The following is a 26,990-nucleotide window of genomic DNA, read 5'->3' on the forward strand; positions in this document are numbered from 1 at the left end:
TATGAGATATGTGTCAGGCTGTTTAGTTTTGTTGAGTTCTTCTTCATAGAACCGGCCTTTGAGAATTTCTTCTCGGTGGTCTTTTATTATATATGTGTTAAGGGTCCCAGGTTTAACTTGAACCACTGTAAATAATTCAGTGCTCTAGTTTCTTGTAAAGCCTCTTTTGAATAAGTGCTTATATTTGCTGATTCTTACTTGATCACCCACCCTGTATTTGGCCTTTCTTGTTGTTGGCTGGTATCTAGGATAATAAACAGTCCTGATCAATTTTTGCTCATCAGATGAAGTTACTTCAGAGGGTTTCATGTTGATTGTGGAATGGACCGAGTTGTTATATTTATGTAGAAGTTCTGGAAGAATATTAATCCATTTATAATTACCTTGAAGTGTAAATTGTTTATACATAAGATTTTTTAGGGTTTTGTTGAATCTCTCTACAATTGAGGCTTTGAGATCACTGTAACTCGAATAATGTTTTATTGACTGGCTTTTAATAAATTGTTGGAACACAGAATTATAAAATTCTTTGCCATTATCTGTTTGCAAATAGCGCGGTGATCTTCCACTCTGATTGATGATTGTTCTGATGGCTTCTGTAACACATTTTCCAGTTTTGGATTTGAGTGGCACAGCCCAGGCAAATTTTGAAAATGTGTCTATTACAGTAAGTAGATACTTGTAGCCCTTGTTGATTTTGTCTAAGTTTTTCAACTGTCCTTTTGCCATCTCAATCAAGTCCCCTTGCCATAAATCATCTATGCCTTTTGTGACTACTGGCAGTCTCTTATAATTATGTCTGGCTTGTCTGTGTAATTCATCAACAATAATTTGTCTAGACATAATATGAAAACAGGAATATTGCAACTATGGGGTGTTCAGCAGCTGATACTACAGGATTTTCTAAATATAATTTGTCCCCTATTTGTATTTTAAATTCCAGAGAGCCATCATCTTCAGCATAGGCTGTTTCTAATGTATTGGGATCTGTAAAATCCTCTAACTCTACACTGGTGATTTTTGGTTTGTTGTCAGCATTTGTTATTGATAAGGTGGGGTAGTGGTGTGCCTGTGGTTGAAGCCAATATTTGATCTTGATTGGTCTCAGTGTGCCCCCAACAAAAAATTGGTAATAAAATTGTGCAGGGGACAGCATATATATTTTGCCACCTGGTGTAAATGGTGAATCATATTCTTTGTTGGGAATGCTGTACAATTCAAGAATTACTGTATGTTTTGGATTCTCAATTATGCCTGTTATTTCTTTTTCTGCTGTAAGCAATCTGCTTGTTACAGATTCAAGGTGCTCATTGATGGTCCTAACAACATCATCATGGCCTGGCTTGATTTTTATGTCCACAACAAGTTTCTTGTATTGTTGCACAATCTCTTGAAGCTGGGTGGCAAAAACAGACAGAGCATTTGCTTGATTGGATTCCATGGTCCCTAGCTGTTGCTTGATATTGGCTACAATTTGTTGCAAATTTTCAATAACTGCCAATTTTGAATTTTGAGCAGTAAGATCATGGACCTGTCTTCTGATATCCTCAAACAGGGCATGCAGTTCATTAATATGTTGATTGGTTGGTAGAGTGGCCACTGTCTGAGTGAGTTGTTTGATCTCTGTCTGGATATTCTTGATATCTTCTGATTTCAATATGCGATTCACAGCTCTCTTAATATTTTTAAGTTCCTGTGATGTAGGCAGATTTGTTACAGTATTTTGCAAAGATTCAAGTGCCAATTTCACATTATTTAATTCAGAAGCATCAGCCACATTTTGCATAGCATTTTGGAGCAGGGCTATATCTGCCTGAGTGGGTGTTGATTGTTGTAAAATTTCAAGTTTTGTTTGGATATCATCGATCAAGTGATGAAAATGAGATAGTTCAGATTCAGTGTTGAGGTTTTCAAGCTTTGTGATCTGTTGCTGGACACTGACAAGTGTGTCTACAATACCAGGCAGGCGGGATTCTAGAGATTCTTGTATATTTGTCAAATCACTTTGCACTGCTGCTATTGTACCCTCAAGATGGGTTATGGTACTTTGAATTTTTCCAAAATCTTCATATGTTTCAAGTTGCAGCTTAATGTTGGCAACACTCCGAGTTATTGCACTCAAAGCATCAGAAGATGGCAAGTTGTTCATAAAATTTTCAAGTGTCTCAATTTTTTCTATAACCTCGGCTATGGCATTGTTCAAGGGGTCCAGATTAGGTATTTGGAGTGATTGAATCTGTTCCTTTAGAGTGGAAATCACTAGATCAAAATCTTCTTGTGATTTTATGCTTTTGACAATTGTTTGGAGCTGTGTCTGGACATTATTTATCTGCTCTTCCAATTGCTGTTTCAATTGCTCATAGTTGGTGGCCTGGGTCTTAAATTTGGCTTGAAGAGCTGCTACAGCCTCTTCTAAACTTTGAAAATTATCCAATGTGGCCAAATCAGTATATTTCTGAAGCAATAGTTTGAGTTCAGAATCAATTTTAAGAAGAGGGTCCATGCATTGTGATTGCAAATTTGTAATTTCTAGTTGAAGACTGGCATTGAGTGTGGTTTGTAAAGCTTGTAAATCACTTCTTAATTTCTTGACTCTGACATCAAGCATCAGAATCTCATCACTGTGATCTTCATGCCTTGTATGGCCAAATATATCATTAGGCATTTTTGTTTTAGTGGTTATTTATTATTGAATAACTGATTCTTAATTCTATAAAAAAGGGTATAAGCTTGTCATAGGATCCAGGGACCTCAATATATAAGCAGTCACCAGCAGAAACAATATAGTGCCAGAAATCATGTTTGAGTGCTTAATTCTACAAATATTTCTCCCTACTGAAATATTGACATTACCCTCAGGGGTTGTAATAAATTGTAATTGACCACCTACAGGTAATTGGTAATGATTTAAATTATTGTTAAATATGTACAATGTGTTACCTGTTTCATCATCAACATCTGTAAGTATGCTGTTCAGATGAATAATTAACAAAGCACTCAGTTTAGATATTATATCAGAAGAGGGTTGTGCTGTTGGCAGGTCCATAATAGCCTGTTTTTTGAACCCAAATAAGTTCATAGGCATGTTTATTTATTTCAAATCATGCTCTGTAATTGGGCATTGATTGCCATTTTTCAAATCACAATGCCCCCATGGTAGAGTATGTATGCCACATGATAAAATGCATCTCTTGTCATCATGTGGGTCCAGAGAAACTTTTCTTACAATATTGCTAGTCAATAAGTGATCCACACTCTGAATTCTGGATTCTGATGTTCTGATTGTGCTACATGATTTGAGACAATTTTTGTAATCCTCAAATTCAAGCTCTTTGTCCACAGTCACTCTGCCAATGCCCTTGGCCTTTTTGGCAACAGCACCACTACATGTTTCAAAACTGTACATCTTGGCTCTTAACCCTGCAAATGCCACAATAACATCACCAAGTGTCTCATCTTTTAACTTGCCAGGCACTTTTTTGTTGTGATGTTTAATTTTTGAATGTTCAGTGGTATCAAAATATTTAAACAATTCAGGCTGTGCCATATCTTGATAAACATCTTCTGTTTGAATATCAAGAACAAAACTATCTGTGTCCATGTACATCAATTTTACACAATCACCATAAAAAGGTTTCAACACATCATAATACAATTTTAACATGTGTAATTTGGCCAATTCCAATATCACAGCCCCTACATAAATAGGCTTATCAAATTTAATATTTGTTTTTTTCATGTTGAAAAGTGCCATATTTTCATCATAAATTCTTCTGTAATTGAAGTTGGGCTTTGCAATCAATTTTTTGCTCCGGCTGGGGTCAGTAATTATTTTAACATCAATATGTTTTCTGACATTTTCAATTGTTTTGCCATACACTGAATTGACCATCAATTTAAACAAGGTCTTATCAAATTGGCTCATTGCAGATGTTCGAAGCTCTGTGTTTGTATCAATATGGCTTCAACCATCTTGAGTGCCTGAACCTCAAAACTTTTCCAATTTTGGTCACTTGAACACCATGATTCATCAGGAACTGAAGGTTTTTGTAATATATGACATAATCCTGTTTCGGCTCTAGAGTCATCATCAATTTCTTCTGTTTAGAGCCAGGTGAACACTTAACCTCGGGAATTGGGGGCAGATCAGAAAATGTGTTGTGTAAATCATCTGGAATTGTCAGATCAACCACTAAGAACAGGCCATAGTTACTGTCATCAAAATCCTGAAGATCTTCAATATTAAAATCTTCAACCCACTCAAGCCCTGCATATGGCAGTTTATCCATCATAGCATAACCATACAGGCTGTTTGCATCCACATACAGTATATAATTTGATGGCAGTGCTGGATCATAATCAGGAATATATTTGTTATTTGCTCTGGCATATCTCTGAGAACATTGCACCATGCCTCCTCTTATACATTGTTCCATAAACAGATACATGTCCTGATCCTGGATCAGATCCAATTGCATTTTAGTGTTTAAAAACATTGCAGACCATGCTAGGCCCGGAGCACTGTAAAAATACATTGGATCCAGCTTATAATTTTCCATGGAAGATTTTCTGAATGCCTGCAGTATATCAGCTAAGAGAGTGACATCAAGTTTTAAATATGCCTTGTGATAATCACCAAATGTCTGGCATTTTAAATTGTTCCACATCAACTGGGCATGGTGATAATCTTCATCAGTGATTCCAGATCCTCTGATTTTGCTGTAAAACTCTTGTTGTGGTGGCAGAGAACACTCATCAAATTTAGAAAAATCTGTAACATAATCATATGGATATACACCCTTCCGCCTAATTAATTTCAGGTCCTGATTTGGAAACAAAGCACATGTGATTTTGAATTGATCATCAGATAATTGAGTGGCCAGTGTAGCCAGGCTAGCCGATAAAATTCTGTATGAATCAAGAAATCTTAAGTGAATAGAAACACCATTAACTTTAATTATTTTGCTAATGGCAATATATTTCTCATTATTTTCAGCTAAAATAATTAAATTCTGCTTGTCAAACCCCTCGTACCTGATCAAATGATGAAAATCATAATTGGATGCACCATGGCAAAATATAGGGACAAATTTTTGTCTCTGGATCTTAATATTGCAGCTATTACACAGGGCCATTAAGAATTTACCATCTGTATGAGAATGGTGATGTACCTTGATATTTGTATCTGAAAATTCAGAATCACATACAGGGCATTTTTCTGCTTTGTTGAAATCTTCAATCTGTTCCTCTGTTAAAGGCAACATGGGCTTTGATTTTAATAAGACATTAGATGCTATGTCATGGCACTCATTTTCTATTCTAAGTGCAAATTCTTTGATGGCATCTGCTCCCATGTATAAATATTCTTTACTAACCACACCACCCTGTACAACCACATAATAAAAGCTGGAAGGTTCATGTAATTGATATGATGTAATTGAAGATTCCTCAGGGTCTGGGCTGCAGAATGCAAGGGGTTTGAGGTTTGATTCAAAATCACAGACTATATATGCTGGGTGTTCCAACAGGGCTTCAAACCTTTTGAATTTGGCATTTTCACTTGGCTTAGGCATAAGCATATGAACAGGTTTATGATTCCCACAGTATTTCAGATGCTCAATTAACTTGTTTTTAGCAATTTCTGCATTTTTTTCCCGAACCCCATTCACCATTTTTCTACCATCAAATACAGACAAACATCTTCTGCACAACTTGAATATTCTATGAGTTTTGTCTAGTTGTGTTCTGACTAAAGCTTCAAGATTATGTATCAGAGTGTAATGATTTGTGCCATCCTTTTCAATTAAGAGCAGATCAATCGGAATAGCAGATTCATCATCAAGTGTACTGATTCTGAGAGGATCTATCAAGCAATTGTCACGGCCAGTAGAACAAGTAAATACATTAATAGATAATTGTTTGCCATTGATGTGCCTGGCCTTTTTTTCAAATTTATCAATATTCTGAACAAGCATTGGATATTCTAAACCCTCCATTGCTTCATCAAAATCATTTTCATGTTGTTTATAATAAGTTATTCTCTCAGGATGCCTTGAAACTGGATACAAAGCAGCTAAAATACACCACACAAAGCATTTCTCGTCATTATTTTTTATATTAACCACGGCTGTTTTGTTTTTGATATTGGCAGGTAATGGCACATAAGTGGAACCTTGTAATGGGTTGAATTCAGAAATATTAACATATAACTTCTGTGGAGATCCACATAGGCTCCATCCAGACTCTTTTGCTGCAAATTCAGAGTGTTTAATATTCAATTGATCTATCAAACTGGCTATTATTTTGTCTGAATTTGCATTTGAATATACCGGTACAGTTTCTGTTATGTGGGGCTGTGTAAATTTTGTGCCATTTGGCTTCTTATATTGTGTAAACAATTTGAGGGACAGCTTATAAGAGCCATTTTGTGCATTTAGAATTGCCTGCACATCAGGATTTATACTGTTCAAAAAAGTCTTAATGTCACATCTTGGCTCTGATACAAAACGGTGATCTCTTAATTGGCCGTTAAAACTGCTATGGATGGGTTCATAGCGTGGCTGCTTTGCTGGTCCAGCATTAACAGGTGTTTCATGCTTCCTTTTCAGACCAGATGTAGATGGTTGAGGGGGCAATGTTGATAACTGTGTAGAACAAGAGCCCACATGTCTATTGAAATATGCCTTGCTAAATATTTTGTGGCATTTAGGACATATTTTAGTGGGTGTTCTATATTTGCCTCGGTCACAATTCTTTTGGTGTCTGGCCCAATTGGGGCTGGATATATTCTTATTACACTGATTGCAATATTTTTGATTTGGCACTTATGTTGTTGGTTTATTATATAAGATTTCCTGGGGTTCAATTCAAAATTTTGTACTTAATATATATATATATTTTGTTCAGCTGTGTGCTTTGTTTATTTCTTGTGTATATTTAATATGTTAATATTGTTAATTTTTATTCTCAGTTTATTATATAAAATTTTTTGGGTTTTAAACCAAAACTCTATGCTTATTATGACAGGTTGTAAAGCTAATAGCCTACAAGTGGAAAAAGAGAATAAATATTGATGTGTGTGGGTGGGTGTGGGTGTGGGTTTTATGAGCATCTTAGCTTAGTTTTAGGTGTGGGCAAAAAAAATATCAAGAGGTGCATATTTTTAACAAATTTATGGACAACAATCTGACAGAAGTGCCTTTTATAAGTGTAGGCAAATCAATCTGAGGGGGCTCATCATTTGTACACTAGGATTCAAAATTCTTAGAATTAAGAGCATATCACACTTGAAGAATTAGGGAATAAGATCATCTTGGCATAATTTTAAGTGTGGGCAAATCGGGCTGTTTAATTATATGAGCTCATCATTTGTACACTTGTAAGTGGTCCTGGTTGTAGCACCAATCATACTACTTGTATTTTACTTAAATATGCTGGGAGAAACAAGATTACAAAAATAAACAGAACTTCGTCAAACATTCTTGCACTGCTGAACGAACTGTTTCATTTCTTCCCATAGATGAAGTAATTCACTATCATTAGATCAATTCCTTTTGTCTCAAGAATATTTTTATCCCCCTACACTTCAGGAAAGAAGTGATGAAATATAAATTGAGACACGTAGTTAATTCTAGTTCCTGCAACTAAATATTACTGAATTGTAAGGAGTAGATGTTTATATTTTAGTGATTGAGGGTACTCGTACCTTTCAAGGTAACTTGTGTTCACTTATAGCCGAATTACTTTCGGAACATCTCCAGCGAACTGCGCGAATCTGTCTAGCGAGCCTAGTGGGGGGGTGTAGAACCTGAGAAACGGGCTTAGCGATAGGTTCTGGGTTCAGATGACGCCAGCAGTCCGCTTGGTTAATTGGCTGCTTCGAGAGTTGTGACTCGTTCCGATGCTTCAAATGCATAAAGCCAAAGATGTTACGGAAATAATCTTCCTCTACCAGTGGATTCAAATATAACAGTTGGGCTGAAAAGTTCGTAGGCTAACATAGTAAAAAATATTTTTTTGACAAAATTCGATTTTATTATTCAATATAGTTGCCTTTGAGGGCGATACAACGATTATAGCGGTCATACAATTTTTCGATGCCATTTTTATAGTACGATTTCTCTTTAGCCTCAAAATAGGCCTCAGTTTCGGCGATTACCTCTTCATCAGTGCTAAATTTCTTTCCAGCGAGCATTCTTTTAAGGTCTGCAAACAGGAAAAAGTCACTGGGGGCCAGATCTGGAGAATATGGTGGATGGGGAAGCAATTCGTAGTCTAATTCATATAATTTTGCCATCGTTTTCATTGATTTGTGACACGGTGCATTGATCGATTGTGAGCACGCGCGGCACCCATTTTGCACACAGCTTTCGCATGTTCAAATATTCATGCACAATATGTCCAACATGTTATTTTGATATTTTTAAAGTCTCAGCTATCTCGATCAACTTTACTTTACGATCATTTAAAATTATTTTGTGGACTTTTGTGATGTTTTCGTCGGTAACAGCCTCTTTGGGGCGTCCACTGCGTGCATCGTCTTCGATGCTCATTTCGCCTCGTTTAAATTTAGCAAACCACTTCTCAACGGTTGATTTTCCTGGTGCAGAGTCCGAATAATGTTTATCAAGCCAAGCCTTGGCTTCAACAGTATTTTTTTTTCGCCAAAAAGCAATGCTTTATTAACACACGAAATTCTTTTTTATCCATTTTTTCACAACAACAAAAGCTGCTTCACTCACAATGCTATATCTCACGAACTAATTATCCGGCAGCTGTGAAATTTATGCACGTATCTTTTGAAGGTTAGTACTAAGTAAAAATCACATGGATTTAATTCTAGTAACGCCATCTATGAGTCAGCCTATGAACTTTTCAGCCCAACTGTTATATACTTACGTACATGAAATCATGTGCCCAGTTTCGTTATCATTGCTGCACACTTTGTGTTATATTACATTTTATTTGCAATAATGCATCATTATTAGAAGAAAACAATGCATATAGCCTACCTAGTATGAAATATTACACAGAGATGAATCGCAAAATACTCCTCATCACGTCTCTCGAGTAATTCAGTGGTTACTGCTGTTACCTTAGATCCAATCAGTAAGTGGTTCTATTGTGAGTTTGATATATTTCAGCATATTTTGGATCCAATTTTATACTGTTATTCCTGAGCCCCAAACGTTCTTACCCGCTCCTCTTTATTAATCATTACTCTAATTCTCCCGGTTTCGAATTATATCAGTGATAATAGTTTAGATAATTTAATCAGTCATGTTTACAAAATTTGGTCTAAAATTTTCGAAAGTCTGGTATGTTCTTTTCTTACAGTTTTCCATTTCTGGATGGCTAACAGGACAGGTCCTTTGTTGCGTTGTCTTCACGTCTCAAGCTCATTAATGGCTACTTAGCTTTGGAAAGCTGTTGTGAAGCACCAAGAGCCATGTCTGACGCGTAGGGAGGATGTCGAAATATTGCGAGTAACCGTAGGCCCTAAAAATCTTCAGAGAAATGGGATTTCATAGAAGCATTGTCGTGCTAGAGCCTGCGTGCGACCGCAGCACAAGTATCGCATCGTTTTGAACATACAGAAGTGCAAATAGGAAATTTCTGACAATTGAAATTCAGCAATTTGTCAACAGTTTTAGATTTCTAAGGGAATAAATAGTCTTGAACGCTTCAACCTCAGAGGATTCTTTTCGTTGAATGAAGCGCGGACTACAAGCAGTAACTGGTAGCAGCGCCCAGTAGAAAATGGTTAAATATACATACATATTTTCAACAATTTCATTCAATAAATAGGAAATGAATAATTTATTTTCAAATATGCAATTATTGTCCCATAGACTTACAGTACTCAACTTGGATGTATGACGCTGTGCTCTTTTTTTCTGCGAAGAAAGGTCTCGGTATTCTTAAATTTAGCTTCATATTTTGTTCATCATGAAAACTACTCAAAATATTTTGGTTTGTTTATAAATGATCGTGCAACAACATATACACACAAATTCTTTCGTTAAAATAAAATATTATTATATTTATTATCACTTGTAAAAAGGTTCCGGTACTGCGTACCGCCAGAATTACAACGATAATTCAACTAATAATATTTGTCGAATCAAATCAACTGAAACATATGGATTATGTATATATTTTCAGCTGACCTTTTTGAAATAATGCTTCCTGTCGACCTTCGCAACCAACATTCGATTGCTGACTATAAACCTGGCGTGATGTACAGTCGCCGGCAATAAAAATGAGACACCTGTATCCTGAAAATCTCTCTACCCTGCAAGGCTTATATACAGAAGCTGGCAAGTACAGCGCCTTGAATAAAGTAGTGTGGAAAACGGCACTGTTCTGGGCTCTCTGGCTGGTTCCACTCGAATATGATACCGCTAGAGGCGCTGGCGTCGGTACAGCTGCATGGCATTCGTCTGCTTATAATGGAAGTAAATGGGGTTTTCGCTGCAACATCCGATTCTTTTACATGAAGCATTTCTATGAATGTGATAATTGCTATGATATTTAGTACAGTGGTCGCGAAGATATTAACGAACATTCTAGATAGTTGACCGCGTCCTGTTGTCGTTATACTTTCATTAATAATACGGGAGAAAAAATAAGCGTTGAATGCTCTTGGTAACTAAATTTTTGTGTATGAATTAGGTTCATTATTATTATCATCATTATCATTTGTTTTAAGGATATACACACTAATGCATTTGTATTTTTGATATTTACTGTCTCTTTTCTTCCGCTTTAAACTAATCGCGGCGATGCTGATAACGATGATTGCATGGAATGACAAGGGGAACTTCACAAAACTTTCTTAGTGCCATCGACATGAGTGTATGGAAACTTTCAGACCAATGGGACAAGCGACACGGGATGTTCACACTGATGTGACTAGTGACACAGACACTTCCAGACTGTAAAATAACATTCATTGGTCCAAACAGCAAACGACACGTTCATATGCCGTTTTCGCGTGCTACTTGTTACTTTTGCCTGAAAGCTCCTTAAAGGAAGGGTGTTCAGACCGAAGCGACGCGCCACAGGGGGAGTTCTCAACTAAGTGACAAGCGACATGGTTCGTGCCTTCAGTCTATTAGGAAGCGTTTGCTGCTAATTGTGTGAACAGCAGATCTAGGCGACACGATAAACTGCATGTTACAACAACAGATCTAGGTGACACGATAAACCACACGTGTCGCTTTGTTGCCACACGTGTCGCTCATACTGTGCCCTTTTCCTCAGTAGCTTGCAACGTGTTGCCGTGGTTTGTTGTTCGCGCATGCGCGATGCAATGAGTGTCTTGCTTTAGGGATATTGCGCACCAAAGCGACAAGCGGCACGCGACACTTATCGCTTGAGGATTTCACCAACCGAACGCTGGCCTGTGCTGCCCGTCATGCCGCTACGATGTGAAATGTTGCTCTTGATTGGCTCGTTTCCAAATGACATGTGTCGCGTGTCGCTTCAGTATGAAAGCTACCTTGGACAAAAGGACCCGTGTCGCTTTGGTGTGAAATCGCCGTATCGTTTGCCGCTTTGATCTAAAATATCCTTGAGGAAACGGTGCAGTCAGAGCTTTTGTCCCTACGGTTCGAAAGGCTGCATTGATTACAAACTGCTCGCTTCCAAGCGACACTTGTGGTTTGTCGCTTCGGTATGAAATATCTCTCAGGATACTATTTATATTCTAATAACATAGAAAAATAAACACTAGTACAAAATCCAACACCTGACGTCCGGAATCACATTGCGATGTTTCTTTTTGTGTTACGCATGCTATTTATTTATTAATTTTATTTTACTTTTCTTTCCAAATTAATGCAATTTCGTGACTGCAAATCACTCCACAAATATAACTGCTTCCATCAATTCATTTACCGCCTTTCAAGACAAACAAATCTACGATATAGTCCAAAAACTAACTAAGCCGCATTACTTTCATAAGAAAATTAGCAGCTGTGCTGATCGCGCTGCCATCTATGTTATCATCCGTCTCGGGAACCAGTTTCTTGGGTCGTTTTCCACACTACGTTATTCAAGGCGCTGTACTGGCAAGGGAAGTGGGAAGCGGGGAATTCCCCGCAGACCAACCAGACAACAGTAGTGGCGTCAAGAGATACGACGTGGCGGAAATAAGTACTACGTGAACCTCGTTCTACGGGCTGCTGAGTTTCTTATCGCGCTGGATTGGTTGCTTCCCCGCTCCCTTGCCACCTTCTAGGGCGCACGCCGTAAGAATTGAAAATAACTATAATATCTTCTTATCGCCGTGGAGTTATAACGCCTTACAGGGAAGCGAAAATTTCATGATATAAGTGTCCCACTTTATTGCCGCTGACTGGATATCCGGTTTGTGTGGAACTCGTGCTAACTTTACTTGAAGTGTCAGCGAGGTAATAAAAATGCATTACTTTTCAGCACGAGACGCTAATCAATACATCACGGAAGGTGGTAAATATATTTGATTTTGTAGTTTGTCTTGAAGTTCGCTCTCAAAAATATTTTCCACATACTAAAAGTGTTAAATAAAGCAATAATAAATGTGATATGTCTATGTCTTTATATATATAAGGGTCAAATCAGGCAGGAGTTAACCCTCATAGTCACCGATTTTGATGATACTTGGTACTCATCTTTGTTCTCCTCTAAAACCTATACCTGTGAAAGGATTTTGCTGAAATACGATTATTACGAAATATATGAGGGTTGTTCAAAATGTCATTTCAAATTTCAAGTTTGAACAGCTCAAAACACCCCCTAATCGATTTTCCTCAATTTTGGATATATTTAACTACCATCCTTCCTCTTCATACTGAGAAAGTTTTATCGAGGTGTTTTTTGATATAAGGGAGAAAAATGAGATTGAAATTTAACCTGCCGTCTGCAATGAACTGAGCTGCAGCGTCCCAGTGATGAGACTTTTCATTTGTATCGCGCTAAAGGATATACGTATATACTTACAGTTGAGGGAGAGATGATATACCACTTGATAATTGGCTTTATTTTGTGCTGTTATTGCTAATTTATACGTTACTGTTTCCATATTTTAAGCCGTATTTGTGGGGACGAGATGTGGGCATGTCGTGAAAACTTTTGTGTTAGCCAGAAATGAAGTGGGAAAAGCGACGAATGTCGGGAATAATTCCGTAAAAGATGGATTTTGGTCAGCTGTCAGACCACTACTAGAAGCATAAAATCTCAAAAGTTCACGCCCTTCTCCCCTGTGCTTCCCTTCAAGCATCGGATTCACAGACTCTTAGTTACTGGCCTATATCTAAGCAGTTATTTTCTATTAAACTTTTGATCCTCATTAGATGGACTGTAGAAAAGGTAATGTTTCGTTGTTCAATAATGTAAGTGGTTTTCACGTTATGTAAGAAATCATATTTTAAAAAAAGACAAGTCTTCTTGTAGTTTTAGAAGTTTCTCCATTGTAACTTTCGAATAAATTATGCGACAGAAAATTATTTGGAATAAAAATTATAGAATAATTTATAAGCGTTAAACTGATATAAGTTTTAATGTATTTAATCAAAGAATCACCATAAGATGTGTCTCCAAATAGAGGGCTTCGTACACGCCATCTTGACCACTGCCCAGTGCTAAGTTCCTAATGATTGACAAATTGTTACACTTTCTGATAACAACTAGAGACTTGGTAGTATAATTATTATGTCATTTATGGTATTTTCAGTCGAGGAGCCAATCTCTATGTGCGTGCTGACGCCTCCCATGTTGAAAAGAGTCCGCCATATTGGATACTTTTGGTTTGATATATCTCGGGAACGGTGACACCTATTAATGTATTGTTTTCTTAGAAATGCTCCAAACAGTGTAAACTTTCACATTAAATCAATACATCTATTTTTAAAAACATAAACGGTTATTTTGTGAAAAACTCATTTTAAGCATTTTGTGAGATTAACTTCTAGTTGAAAGTAATGCTAATGGTAATTTTCTTACATTTTCAGTCATGTAAACTAGAGGTCATTCCAACATCTCGAAATGCGGACTCCATCATTAAAATTTTGTAGAATTGAATTTATTACAAATGGCATTTGTCCAGTAACTTGATAAATATAAAAATAATATTTTAAGTATTCAGTTCATAAAAATTTAAATTGAAACGTTTAACAAACACTACCTAATATTACAATATATAATACTATCGTTTGATTCGGGAATATTTTTAAGACTGCTAACTATTAGAGGCGATTCGGTGACTAATCTTGGAGGATTGGGGGAAAGGGCAGTTAATTTTCTTATTAGACAATACTTTGCATTAAGAGGCCATAGTGCGAGGCAAAAAAGTGGCAAAAATTTGTGGGTAATTGCCGCCATTGCTCCTAACTCACAGTTATTCTCATAAACTATTAGAAGTAATGAATTTTTCTCAAACATTCCCGACATTCTTCGTTTTTCCCCCTTCATTTGTTTGGCTAACAGAGAAGTTTTCACAACGCGCCCACATCTCATCCCCACGAACGCGGCTAAAAATATTGAAACAGTAACGTATAAATTAAAAATAACAGCACAAAATTAAGCCAATTATCACGTGGTATATCATCTCTCCGTCAACTGTAAGTATATATATCCTTTAGCGCGACACAAATGAAAAGCCTCATCATTGGGACACTGCAGCTCAGTTCATTGCTGATGCAGGACAAATTTCAATCTCATTTTTCTCCCTTATATAAAAAAAACACCTCCATAAAACTTTCTCAGTATGAAGAGGAAGGATGGTAGTAAAAATATTCAAAATTGAGGAAAATCGATTAGGGGGTGTTTTGAGCTGTTTAAATTTGAAATTTGAACAGTGTGTTCAAATTTTACAAAGTTTCATCATTTGATCATCTCATAATATGCAACCGTCATTCCTCTTTACAATGCTCAAGAACGGTTCTCTATCTTCATTCGATCTCGAGATATACTTAATTGAAAAGAGCATGTTGCTCAAAAATGACATTTTGAACAACCCTCATATAATTCGTAATAATCTTATTTCAGAAAAATCCTTTCACATATATCGGTTTTGAAGCAAGGCAAAGCTGTGTACCAAATATCATCAAAATCGATGACTATGAGGGTCAACTCCTGCCTGATTTGACATGGAATGAGTGACCGACCCATAATCATTTTTCACTTGAAAACGAATAAACTCTCACCACAATACACTTTCTCCCTTTTGCCTTAGAGATAGCTATCATTCTCCATTTTGTCCATGACCGAGATTGCATTACTAATTTCCTGAACTGAAAAATTACATCTGTGCTTGCTCGAGTAGTTTTTTCTCCTGGCGAAATTGATGGAGAAGGCCACTTCAATGCTCTTGGGGTAGTTCCGGCCGCCGTCACTTCCTGGCGCCACTGTCCAACATCATCAATTCCTGTCGCGTGTAAGCTGTCTGTTCCACAGCGGAGAACTTTTCAGTGGGGGAAAACTCTGAGGGAAAGTTCGCCAGCCTCAAAATGAGAGGACGTGACGTCACGAGAGAGACCATAATTCCACAGTCACTTATTCTGGAAATTTCTGCCTCTGTGGTCGACCGATTGACTGTCCGTTTCCATCGGCTTTCTGTCTGATTGTATTCGTCCGCTGAGGACTTGGAAGTTGCGCTTCTCACGTTGCAGTTAGTGGTTAGATTTCGGTACGGCGCACGGGGGGAGGGTCTTAAAAGTTAATGCTCTGCTACCTGGCGCTTTTCATTGGTTAACCAGTGGCAGAAAGGCAAAGTAAAGTAAAGCAAATCAATCAATCATTGAAGTGGCATCCAGCTGAACACTGGCGTCGCCAGAAATATTTATAGGGTAGGTAAGGCCAAAGAAAAACCTGGATAATAATAATAATAATAACAGCAATAATTATTTTCACGGTTACTTATTATTATTATTATTATAATGCCGCAGTGGTATATTAGGTAAGGCGTCTGACTGCCACGTGGAGGACCCAGTTCGAATCGCAGGGTGTGTGATCTAAGGTGGGAATTTTTCCCGCCTTATCTCCGCATAAAGCAGCTCTGGGGTTCACCCAGCTTCATATCATTGGGTACCTGGGGCACACCTGTGGGGTAAAGGCGGCCGGAGCGTGGTGCTAACCACATCACCTCCAACATGGCCAAGATCGAGAATATGTGAGGGTCTACCCCAACATCCTCTATATGTGCCTTCATGGGACTGTACTATAGCACGGGGAACTTTACCTTTTTACCGTTATTATTATTATAATTATTATTATTATCCTTGGGGAGACCATTCTACTCGATACACCAACTGAAAAGGGAGGTTATCTAAGTGTCCCCCTCCGATTTCCATGAAATTTGGCAGGTATATCGAGGGGCCCAAACGAAGAAATACGTGTCTTTTTGTTTCGGCTAAAAACTGTTTTAGGGGGCAAACCCCCCCCCTCCAATGTCAAGATGATGACAAATTGAAGTGGGATCAGACCCCTGTCTCCCCATCCGATTTCCATGAACCTTGGCAGGTGTATAGAGGGGCCCAAAGGAAGAAATACGTGTATTTTTGTTTCGGCTAAAAAACTGTTTTAGGGTGCCTCCAATGTCAAGATGAGGAGAAAGTGAAGTGGATTCTGGCCCCGAAACCACGTAAATATGGCATAGAAAGATCACACACAGGACAGAGCTGTGTTTGCCAGTGATATGCACTTCATATCTCAAGTGTCCCACTTGTGTATCTGCCAGTACTATTAGCACAGAACTTCAACCGACATCGTCCTTCACGAAAGCATTTGCGTTTGGTACCGACAATCATAGGTTTTGGGGTCAGATCCCCCCTTTCAATTTCTCGTCATCTTAACATTTGAGGGGGGGGAGGGTTTGGTGAGTAAATATCCAGCACAACTGCTTTGTATTATTTTTTAAGATTTTATACAGAAAATGGAATGAAGTGATTTACTCATTCTCCTCGATTTAACGCAATTTTTAACTTTGTTATTGTGTTGGAAAACTGACTAATTGAACTACTGTTATCAACAATAAAATTATCAAGCTTTCTGACTTCTTGAAACTTGATCTTTGCCTCGTCTACAACACAGAATACTAAATGCATTAAATGCATGAAATCTATTGGATGCGCCATCAACGCATAGATGTGTGCACTAAAATGCGTTTTTGGGGCCTTTGCCAAGAATCAGGTTTACAGTCTGATGCATATTTGTATATCGTTTTAAAGGTAACGTCAAAATGTATCATTATGATGCATGTGAGCATTCCTATGTTTAGCTGCACTTTAATGCATCAATGTGTTTTTTGATTAACCTTCCTGCATCTTTCTGAAAGATGCAATCAAACATTTGGTCTGCGTTATAGATTATAGGCATTTCTTGTCTCAACTGATGCATTTGCTTCTCTATATGTAGAGTGTGCTCGTGTTGGTCTCAAAAGTGGTCGACTTTCGATCTCGATGTCCCGGCCTGGGCATGGAAGTAGTACGGAGGCTCCCGGGAACAAGATCTGATTGGTCGCCAGCTCATGACGTCACAAAAATTTCGACCAATCAGATCTTGTTCCCGGGAGTCTCCATACTACTCATGGATGTTCTTTGTGACTGTCTCTTCATCAATTTTATCATATCATCACTTATCATCATCGTCGCGACTATATAAAAGTGGCAGAGAAGCAACGTTAAATATCAAAAATTAAGATAAAATCTTTTCCACATGAATGTGTCCACGCTCACCAAGAACGGTTGCGTTCAGAAGACGGTTAAATTTTATTGAAACACTAAACAATCTAGAAGAGGACAAAAGGATTGAATTCCAACATCGGGAGGACCTTAAACCTTCCCGATAGCATCACGACATCACCTTATCATAAATGAGTTACGGGTTCGATTCCCAGTAAAAATGGATTACACACGATACAATAGAAGGTCAGCATCTGGATATACAGCTATGCTTCGCGTTCATCAGATTAGATATATTTTTAAAGCGACAAATTCTACTTTAAAGCGACAGATTAAAGCGATGATAGGTGGCCAGCATGGGAACCTCAAAATAGGCTTCACGCAAAGTATTTTAAGTTTGTTCAAGGGAACATAAATTTACAACAATTAATTATTTGATCCACTTTGAAAGATTTCAGTTGAAAATAATATTGTGCTCTTGCACTGCCCATATTCTTGTTAGAAGATTGAAATATGTACGTTATAGTGCTGCAGCAAGAGGATTTCGCTCGAACACCAAATAGTACGCATGAACGCCGCTAGATAGCGTACGGAATTGGGAGCTTCTTCCCTCCAGCGAATGAGGCTCGAACAGGCAAAACGAGCGGTATGCACTCGTAACCGTAATTTGTCTGTGGTAGTGAAACCTCAAATATGGATCGTGAATTAAAAGACACAGTGAAATTGAAACTTAAGTACACATAGTCATTATCTCCATGTTAAAATGTAGTTTAGTTTATCTTACCAATACAGTGATATATAAAAATGAAATAGATGATTATGGGCTGAAACTGCCAGGACGGATATTTTACATATGAGTCATTCCATGCGAAATCAACACAGCCTTTGACCTGACCATCTCCGATTTTCATGAAATTTGGGGAGTTGAAACTATGCATGGAACTTAGTAACTATGAAAATTTTTAATTTCGTGCGTCTTGTAATTGTTAAATTATTCAAGGTCAAAGTTAGCATAAATTGTCCTTTTTGAGGCCGCTTAGCTATACTAAATCTGCTGTAACTCCGCCACTATTTTGCCCAGAAAGCTCAAATAAAGCTTATTGTACAGGGAATTGAACAAGCTTTCCAGTGATACATAACAAGCATACCTTTGGATAAAAATATAATTTTGTTACGTGACCTTGACATTTGACCTTGAATATCTCAAAACATGTCATCACCAAAAATCATGAAAAAAATATATTTGGTCCCTCATGCCATACTATAAAACATATCAAAAAATCATTCTGGGACTGCAATGGGATCAGGAGATGCAAAATAATATGTGTAACTATGTGACTGATAAAAGCCCCATTACATGAACTATGACAAGTCAAAAGTCCTTTAACACCCCCTACAAAATGTAAAGGAGTTATCCTGGTCATGAAAGAAATAGGTTAGGCTCAGGGAGATCCCTAGCTGTGTGTGTCAAGCGCAGATCCGGCATATTGTTGACTGCCACATTGAATTCAAAGCAAAAATTTAAAAAGGAAAGGGGGTGATGTGATATATCAAATCAGGCTAGAACTTCACGAGAAATGAAGCAGCGAAGGTTTTTCCGAACTTATTTTTAGGCAGCAAAACGTTATACGCATATCTTTCACTTACGATATATGCACTTTATAATGTTGTCAATGTTCCTGTGAGCACGCTCGTTGACGTCTCTCACACTCGCATAGAACATTTGGTAATGTAGCATGTGCAACAACATCGCAAGCAGCAGCTATTCCTTCTCTCAGATGGTCAATGTCAGGGACTTTTAGTGCATGCACCATTCTCTTAAAATGTTTCTGAAGGTAAAAGTCCTCCTAAGATGTTAGATCTGGGGAATGTGCAGGCCTTTTAATAGATCCCCGTGTGCCCATTAATCTACCTAGAAAATTACCATGAAGAAATTGCGAAAATGTCCACATAGTGTGGTCACAATCCCTCCTGTTTCAAAACTCTGGAAAAGTGCCATATTCCGTAAGCAAGGGTGAAAAAACCTGTTCACTTAACAAATCCAAGAAGCCCTCACCATTTAAGGTTCCGTTGTTGAATATGGACCAACCATTTCCGTTCGCCATACATTATACCACATAATTAGCTTACCAGCAACAACCATTCGACTGAGTAAATCACAGGTATTGCATATTATTTTTATTAACTTCACCGTGAACATAAAAATTTGCCTCGTCACTGAAGAATTTTTCATTCCCAAGGAAGTGTCACGTAATTGTGTGAGATACTTTTCCCAATATTCTTCACTATTCAACTATTTGGTGAATGTAGCTGATTAAAATCATATGCAATGGTGCGTCTACTTCTTTCTCTCCCAAGATGTCAGCGTGATCTCGATGAGTTCCTAATACGTTAGGAGCATTCCAATGCTTTGTTTTTAACACCTCGAAAAGGAGAAAATGGTTACAAGCATGCAGTAATAAATTTTTGCTGGTTAAATATATGTTGGATAAACCTTCGTCACTTCATTTCTCGTGAAATTCTAGCCTCATTTGATATATCACATCCCCCCCTTTCCTTTGAAATTTTTGCGTTGAAATCAATATGGCGGTCAACAATTTGCCGGACCTGCACTTGACACACACGGCTAGGGATCTCCCTGTGCCTAACCTATTTCTTTTATGAAAATTATACCCAGGATAACTCCTTCACATTTTGTAGGGAGTGTTAAGGGACCTTTGACTCTTCATAGTTCATGTAATGGGGCTTTTATCAGTCACATAGTTACACATATTATTTTGTATCTTCTGATCCCGTTGCAGTCTCAGAATGATTTTTTGGTATGTTTTAGAGTATGGTATGAGGGACCAAATATAATTTTTTCACGATTTTTGGTGATGACATGTTTTGAGATATTCAAGGTCAAATGTCAAGGTCACGTAACAAAATTATATTTTTATCCAAAGGTATGCTTGTTATATATCACTGAAAAGCTTATTCAATTCCCTGTACAATAAGCTTTATTAGAGCTTCCTAGGCAAAATAGTGGCGGAGTTACAGCACATTTAGTATAGCTAAACGGGCTCAAAAAGGACAATTTCTGCTAAATTTGACTTTGAATAATTTAACAATTACAAGACGCACGAGACTAAAAATTTTCATAGTTACTAAGTTCTATGCATAGTTTCAACTCCCCAAATTTCATGAAAATCGGAGATGGTCAGGTTAAAAATTGCACATGTCTGTGTTGATTTGGCATGGAATGACTCATATATGTATCTTCGATTATTTTCGCATTGGAAGACTCGAATCAGTACGAGTGGTCCCACGCAGGATTCTAATGAAAGTCATGCTAGCAAATGCATTTAAAATTCATGAAACAACGAGGAAGGAGCAAGAGGAAACCTCAAAAATGATTTTTAAAGTGCGACAAAGAGGTAAAAATACTGAAAAATGACCTGAACCCGAACAAAATCAGCAAAATGAAACCAATGTTTTCTGGTTTTAACTGGATGCGCAAGAGACAGTTCTCAGGTTTAACATTCTTGTCCAGGTCCATCAACCTCAAAGCCCTAGTTAATACTGTACCTTCTGGCTTCATAGTCAACTGGATTTTGAAAGTACAGGGTATCCCTAAAGTTCTTTTACCATTACAATCAAACATAATCTGAAACCACATCTCATAGAGCAAGTCGGTTTTTTTGCAAAATGTTTTACAGCTCAAAAAGTTATTTTGTTGTTGCAATTGTGTTCATTTACTGTCATTAGTTCATTGGTGTTAATTTTTGTTCTGCAGATTGGAAAATGACAACACGCTCTCCTGTTAACACCCCCTTGGATTTTTTCCTTTGAGGGTACGTCAAGGATTGTGTGTACCAAATCCCTGTTCCAGATTTTGTTACACTTTTCAGAAGAATGATTGCAGCTGCACCCAGTTTATGTTGATATGTTGCAGCGTGAAAAAACAAAAACAAAAAAGAACTGCTCTATGTCATGTGGTTTCAAAGTTATGTTTGACTGTAATGGTAACAGGATTTTAGGAACACCCTGTATATCTTGCATGGCCTAAAGAATGTAACAACTGAACTTACCTGTCTGTGTGCTTGTGTCGAAGAACGTACTGGTGGTTTCCACAGTCATCGTCGCAAAGGTCCCGTCCGTGATCTGGGCACAAGAATCTCTTCGACCTCGAATACGGGTAAGATCGTCCGATTGGCTGGACTGCCTCCTGAAATTCCTACACCGGATCATCTCTTCGGTGGTCGACTGTCGCCGGAATCCTCGAGCAATGAGGATTTCTTCCGTCGTCGACTGACGCCGGAGCATGGGACCTTTCGGCGAGGGGTCCCTGGAAGAGCAGGTGGAGGAGGAGTCCGGGGAACGGGGCGCGCGGGACCCCCGGCGACTGCGATGGAGGTCGTCGCCCGTCGTGGTGGACTGGCGACGAAGGCGGCGGCGAGGAGAGGCGTCCCGGTCCCCTCGCTCGGGCGACAAGTGAGGGCGGGAGTCGCGACGGCCGCGTCGACCCGACCCGAACCCGTCCTCCGCCGCAGAGTCGGGCGACAGAGAGTCCCGTCTGGCCTTTCTGCCGCCTTCCTCGGCGCCGGCGGTGATGTCCGGGGACAGGAAGGGTCTTGAGCCGCGCCGACCGCCCACCCGCACGAGCGGAAGGCTGTCGTCGATCGCCGTCGATTGCCGTCGGAGCTTCGGGAACTTGGGCGACGGCTCCTTGCTGCCACCCTCGCCGACGCCTCGCCTCTCGGGAGACACGTGTGACCGGGAGTCACGCCGGCCTTTGTAATAAACCTGTGTCGTCGAGTCGCGGCGGGCAGAGAGCGGTGGATGCGACGAACTGGTCGTCGTCGTCGGTGACGATGTTGTCGTCGTGGTGGTGGTGGTGGTCGTCGTGGTGGTCGGCAATGTCGTCGGCGCCGCCGTGACGGTCGGTGCGGGCGACGTCGCTGTGCTTCCGGGCGACATCGGTCCCGGAGGAGTGGTGGGTATCATTATGATCGTCGGTGGTTTTATGGCTTGCGTGCTGACGGTGGCGGTTGTCGTCGTTTCGGGTTGAGTGACCGCGACCGGCTCCGTGACGGTGGTCGTGGGTTCGCGCGGCTCCGGAGACGCGACTGGCCGGTAGCCGAGAACCTGCGGGAGACTGTCCGAACCGGTGGAAGAGGTTGAAGGCCTAGGTTCCTGGCTGTATATTGGCGATTTCGGTTCAGGAGACGCGACAGCGCGCGAGTCTCGTCTCCGGAACATGGAGTCCCGTCGACTCCTGGATGATTCTCCGGAACCGCGCCTGTCCCTGCTGGAACTGACGGTCTCCCGTCGGGACAGCAACCGTGCGATGTCCGACCTGAAGTCCGTTCCCGACTCTCTTCTACTCTTGGACTTGATGATGTCTGCCGAAGATTCCCTTCTCTTCCTGACTTTGCTCATCGTGTCAGAACGACCCCAAGGAAGGCTTCTCGCCAGATCGGCCAGGGTTTCCCGCCGGCTGAGGTCCTTAGAGCCACGTCGCGACAACTCTTTTTCCTTATCCCTGGAGCCGCCCCACTCCCTCAGGATGTCGGTGAGCTGCGCCAACGAGCTGCGGCGTCGCCTAGTGGTCGGTGGCGACGTTTCTCGGACCTCCGTCGGTGGAGAAATGGTTGTGATCTGGGCCGCCGAATCCCGACGACCAAGGCGCTGCCGCAGCGTCGACTCCTGGACCTGTTCCCGGACTAAGTCATCCCAGCCGTTGCCTCCCTGCCATACCAATCCCACCTGGTGACTGAGGATGGGAAGGTTGCAGACGAAGCATATGGCTGTCATGGTCCTGTGGGAAAGAGAAATAGGAGTTAGACAAAGGATGTTCAAAATTGAACAATACAAACACATCTCTAACATAATTGTTTATATAAAGTTACCCTAGAAAGTTTCTGTTAAGTAAAAATATGAATACGTGGGTTGGAAATTTAATAGTGGCAACTATTTATTTACAAATGATACCAAATAGATCTTTCTGTGAAACTTCTACAGCCCTTCAATGTAGTCACCAGCATTGTGTACGACCGTTGCAAGTGATGTGAAGTCGTAGTACACCTGTAGCAGCGCCTGTTCTGTTCATGGAGCTGTCTATTGCCAGAAGAATATCTGGAACAGTTCGGGACCTTTATCTTAGGGATCAAATCAAAGTCACAGGGGCTGCCAGAGCATCAGACATATTTACGTAACTATATTAGCCAGTAGCGGTGATTGGCTGCTAAAACTGGGGGAGGGGCGCAAGGACAGTTTACGTTTCTTGGTAAATAAGGATGAGCTTTAAGATGCCATAATACGGGGGCAAAAATTGCAAAATGTAGGAGGAGCAACTGTGCCCACGTTCTTCTAATCGCAGACACTGATACATAGGGGCATGATACAAAATACTGAATTAATTGATAATTCTTCACTAACAAAAAAAAACATACTGTAATTCATTACCATATTCAAGAATTGGAAGAAATTTTATTTTATTCAGATATATTAAGATGCTTTCTTTTTTTTAAAACTTTTCATTATAAAAATATATAACTCATTATCTTCTTAATTCTTTTGCAAATTTTTAAAATATGTTGATGAATCAGAAGAAAGGAATCTGTTATAATTCCATCAACAACAGTAGTAATAGTATTGATAATAATTTGAAAATTTTGAATTTGAATATTTTGGTGCGTTAGCATTTAAAGGCTACTTTGCACCCGTCATGTTATACGGGGTCCACCCCTTATCTTACCTATATTAACTGTAACGTCTTTTACTAAAATATTAAAACATCCTGACTTCGGTTAAAAGCTGAGGCTGTAAAGGGGCACTCAGCACACATAAGGACGAAACACAGGCGGCAGAGCCTCGTTATTCTGCAAAATGCAGTCCAAGTTGTCCTACGTGGAAGGATCACCCCTTAGACCTCAATTGATAATACTAACAAGCCGTATGTGAACAAATCTAAGACCACACGGTGTAGCTTAACGTATTATATATTAGTACTCGCTGATTACCCGGCGTTGCTCGGAGACAGGAAAATAATGAATTTTAACTATAGTGTAAAATGTTACTAATTTCATTTACATGTATTTAAAAGTATAATTACAGTATTGAAATTATAAAGTAAAATCTTTTACAAATTCACTATATTATTAATTTAACTCAAAACTTGATTATAAACAACATTTTCAGTATCAGCTCCAGGAGCAAGAATAAATAAATTGAACGGCATTGGGAGTGTCACTATTCATCTTAGCGACCCCGAAAATTATGGATTCCACACAAATATCGGTCGTTTTCGATCATTTTTATGTCACCCCGTCCAACCCACATCCCTACGGGTGCCAGGGGTATCTTACCACCCACAGTATTTCTTTCCAGATTGTAAGACATATGTGTACCAAGTTTGGTTGAAATTGCTCCACGCGTTCGAGAGTTATGCCGGAACAAACATAACAACATACATATGTACACACATACATCCATTTTTATATATTAGTATATATTTTATGTCCTTGTGATGTAGTATACAAAGTGCTCCGTTTAAGTATAGCTACTGGCTATAGCTACACCACTGGCAATATCATCAGAGAAGCATGAGCAGACCTGGCATCACTGAAGCCGCGCAGAAATAAAAAGAGGAGATAATTGTGTGGAGGAGAAGCTGGCAACATTGACGGCTCCCCAGTTCCATCTGCCGTCTCCTTTGACAAATCCCTTAGGGACCCATCCTCTCAGTGAGACAGAGCTGGAGAGTATTCTCCACCAGATGGAGCCTTCCTTTTTGCCTTTTCTCAGTTACTTTCTTCCTTTTTGAGCCCCCTCTTTCGTTGATTTCTGTGTGACTGACGTTAGCTCCGTGTTTGAATTTCTCACTGTGCAAACTCTTCAGTTATTCAGCTCTCAAGATGACCAACATGTTGGCTGCCTGAGTGTGTTTGAAGAGTTCTCAGTGCAAGATATATAGAGAACGCTCGTTTCCGTTCACAACTTGTAACCACGAGTGTGCTTAAGCGTAAACTACAATGTTTGACTTGTATTTGTACTGTATTTGTGTTATTCGCAAGATTAAAAGTCGACCACAATATTTAACATCGACAATATACGAGGATAAGTCATTAAATGTAGGAACTTTATTCTAAACTTCATGGAGATTTATGCACAACGAGACTCAAAATGGTTCCTTCGCAACACGTCATTAAGGTGTCGTGACGATCGAGGAGCATGCGCATGCGCAGTAGCTCGTACACCACGGCCTCTCCACTGTTGACTTGCACCGTAGAAGAGCAATGAAGTGATATTTGTTTTTAGTGGTCAGAGGGAATGAAACCTTCTAAAATGTACAGCAGAATGAAGGTTCAGTACGGAGATAATTGTTTATGTCAGGGGAGAGTGTATTAAATTAACAGATTCACTGGTCAATTTGTTGTTTCACTGCCTCAGCAAACTGGCCTCCCACTCCGGTGTTCATCACTGACATTTCGTCTTCCGTTTTTAAAAACGGATCTTTTTACCCATTCATACACTCTAGGTTAATTATATTATTTTTATTATTACAATATACAGGGTGTCCACAAATTATCTTTACAACTTCACATCTAAATATCTGAATAATGCAACGAGGTATCTCAGTTATGTTGCCTTCATGTAAAAGAGAAACTCTTAAAGTTTTGTTTACTGTATTTTCAGGTACATTGAGTAAGTGGTGAAGAGGTGAGGTCACATTTCCACAAAATGACTACTCCACAGGAGAAGGCACAGTGTGTTTCCTTTTCTCATAAATTATTGAATAGGCATAACTGTCGAATTTGGGGGTCTGAAAAGCCTCACGAGGTTCGAGAAATCGACCTTAGATGAACATTTTCCTGGTCGATGGATTGGGAAGAATGGCCCAGTTACTTGGCCACCAAGATCACTCAACATAACCCCTTTGGATTTTTTTTATGGGGTTATGTTAAGGATATTGTGTACCGAACGCCAGTACAAGTCCTACGACAAAGGACTACTGCAGCCATCGCAACACTTACTGAGGAGGTACTAGAGAAGAAATGACAGGAAATCTAGTATCGCCTTGATATCCTACGGGCAACAAAGGGAGCACCCATAGAGATGCATTGAGGTGGTAAAAAAAACTTTGAGAGCTTCTCTTTTAAATGAAGGAAACAGAACTGAGATACCTAGTGCCATTATTTAGATATTTAGATTTGAAATTGTAAAGATAATTTGTGGACACCCTGTATAATTATTACCGTACAATAATTATTATAATCAGCCACCCTTATTATCGACATTAGCCATAAGGGATAGACAAGCGATGCAAAATAAGGGAAAATTACA

The 26,990-nt window shown here is 39.3% G+C and overlaps 1 protein-coding gene across 1 annotated transcript in view; it reads right to left on the reverse strand.

The window, feature by feature from the left end:
* Positions 1–23,459, reverse strand: part of rsh (Rap GTPase activating protein radish) — a 666,322-nt gene extending 642,863 nt beyond the window's left edge. The window contains exon 1 of the mRNA XM_083113954.1: positions 21,734–23,459. Coding sequence (XP_082970080.1) covers positions 21,734–23,459 — 1,726 coding nt within the window. The remainder of the gene's footprint in view (positions 1–21,733) is intronic.
* Positions 23,460–26,990: the final 3,531 nt, after the last annotated feature.

This window comes from Lepisma saccharinum, chromosome 28 (assembly GCF_977018435.1).
Source record: "Lepisma saccharinum chromosome 28, izLepSacc3.1, whole genome shotgun sequence".
In the NCBI taxonomy this organism is placed as follows: Eukaryota; Metazoa; Arthropoda; class Insecta; order Zygentoma; family Lepismatidae; genus Lepisma; species Lepisma saccharinum.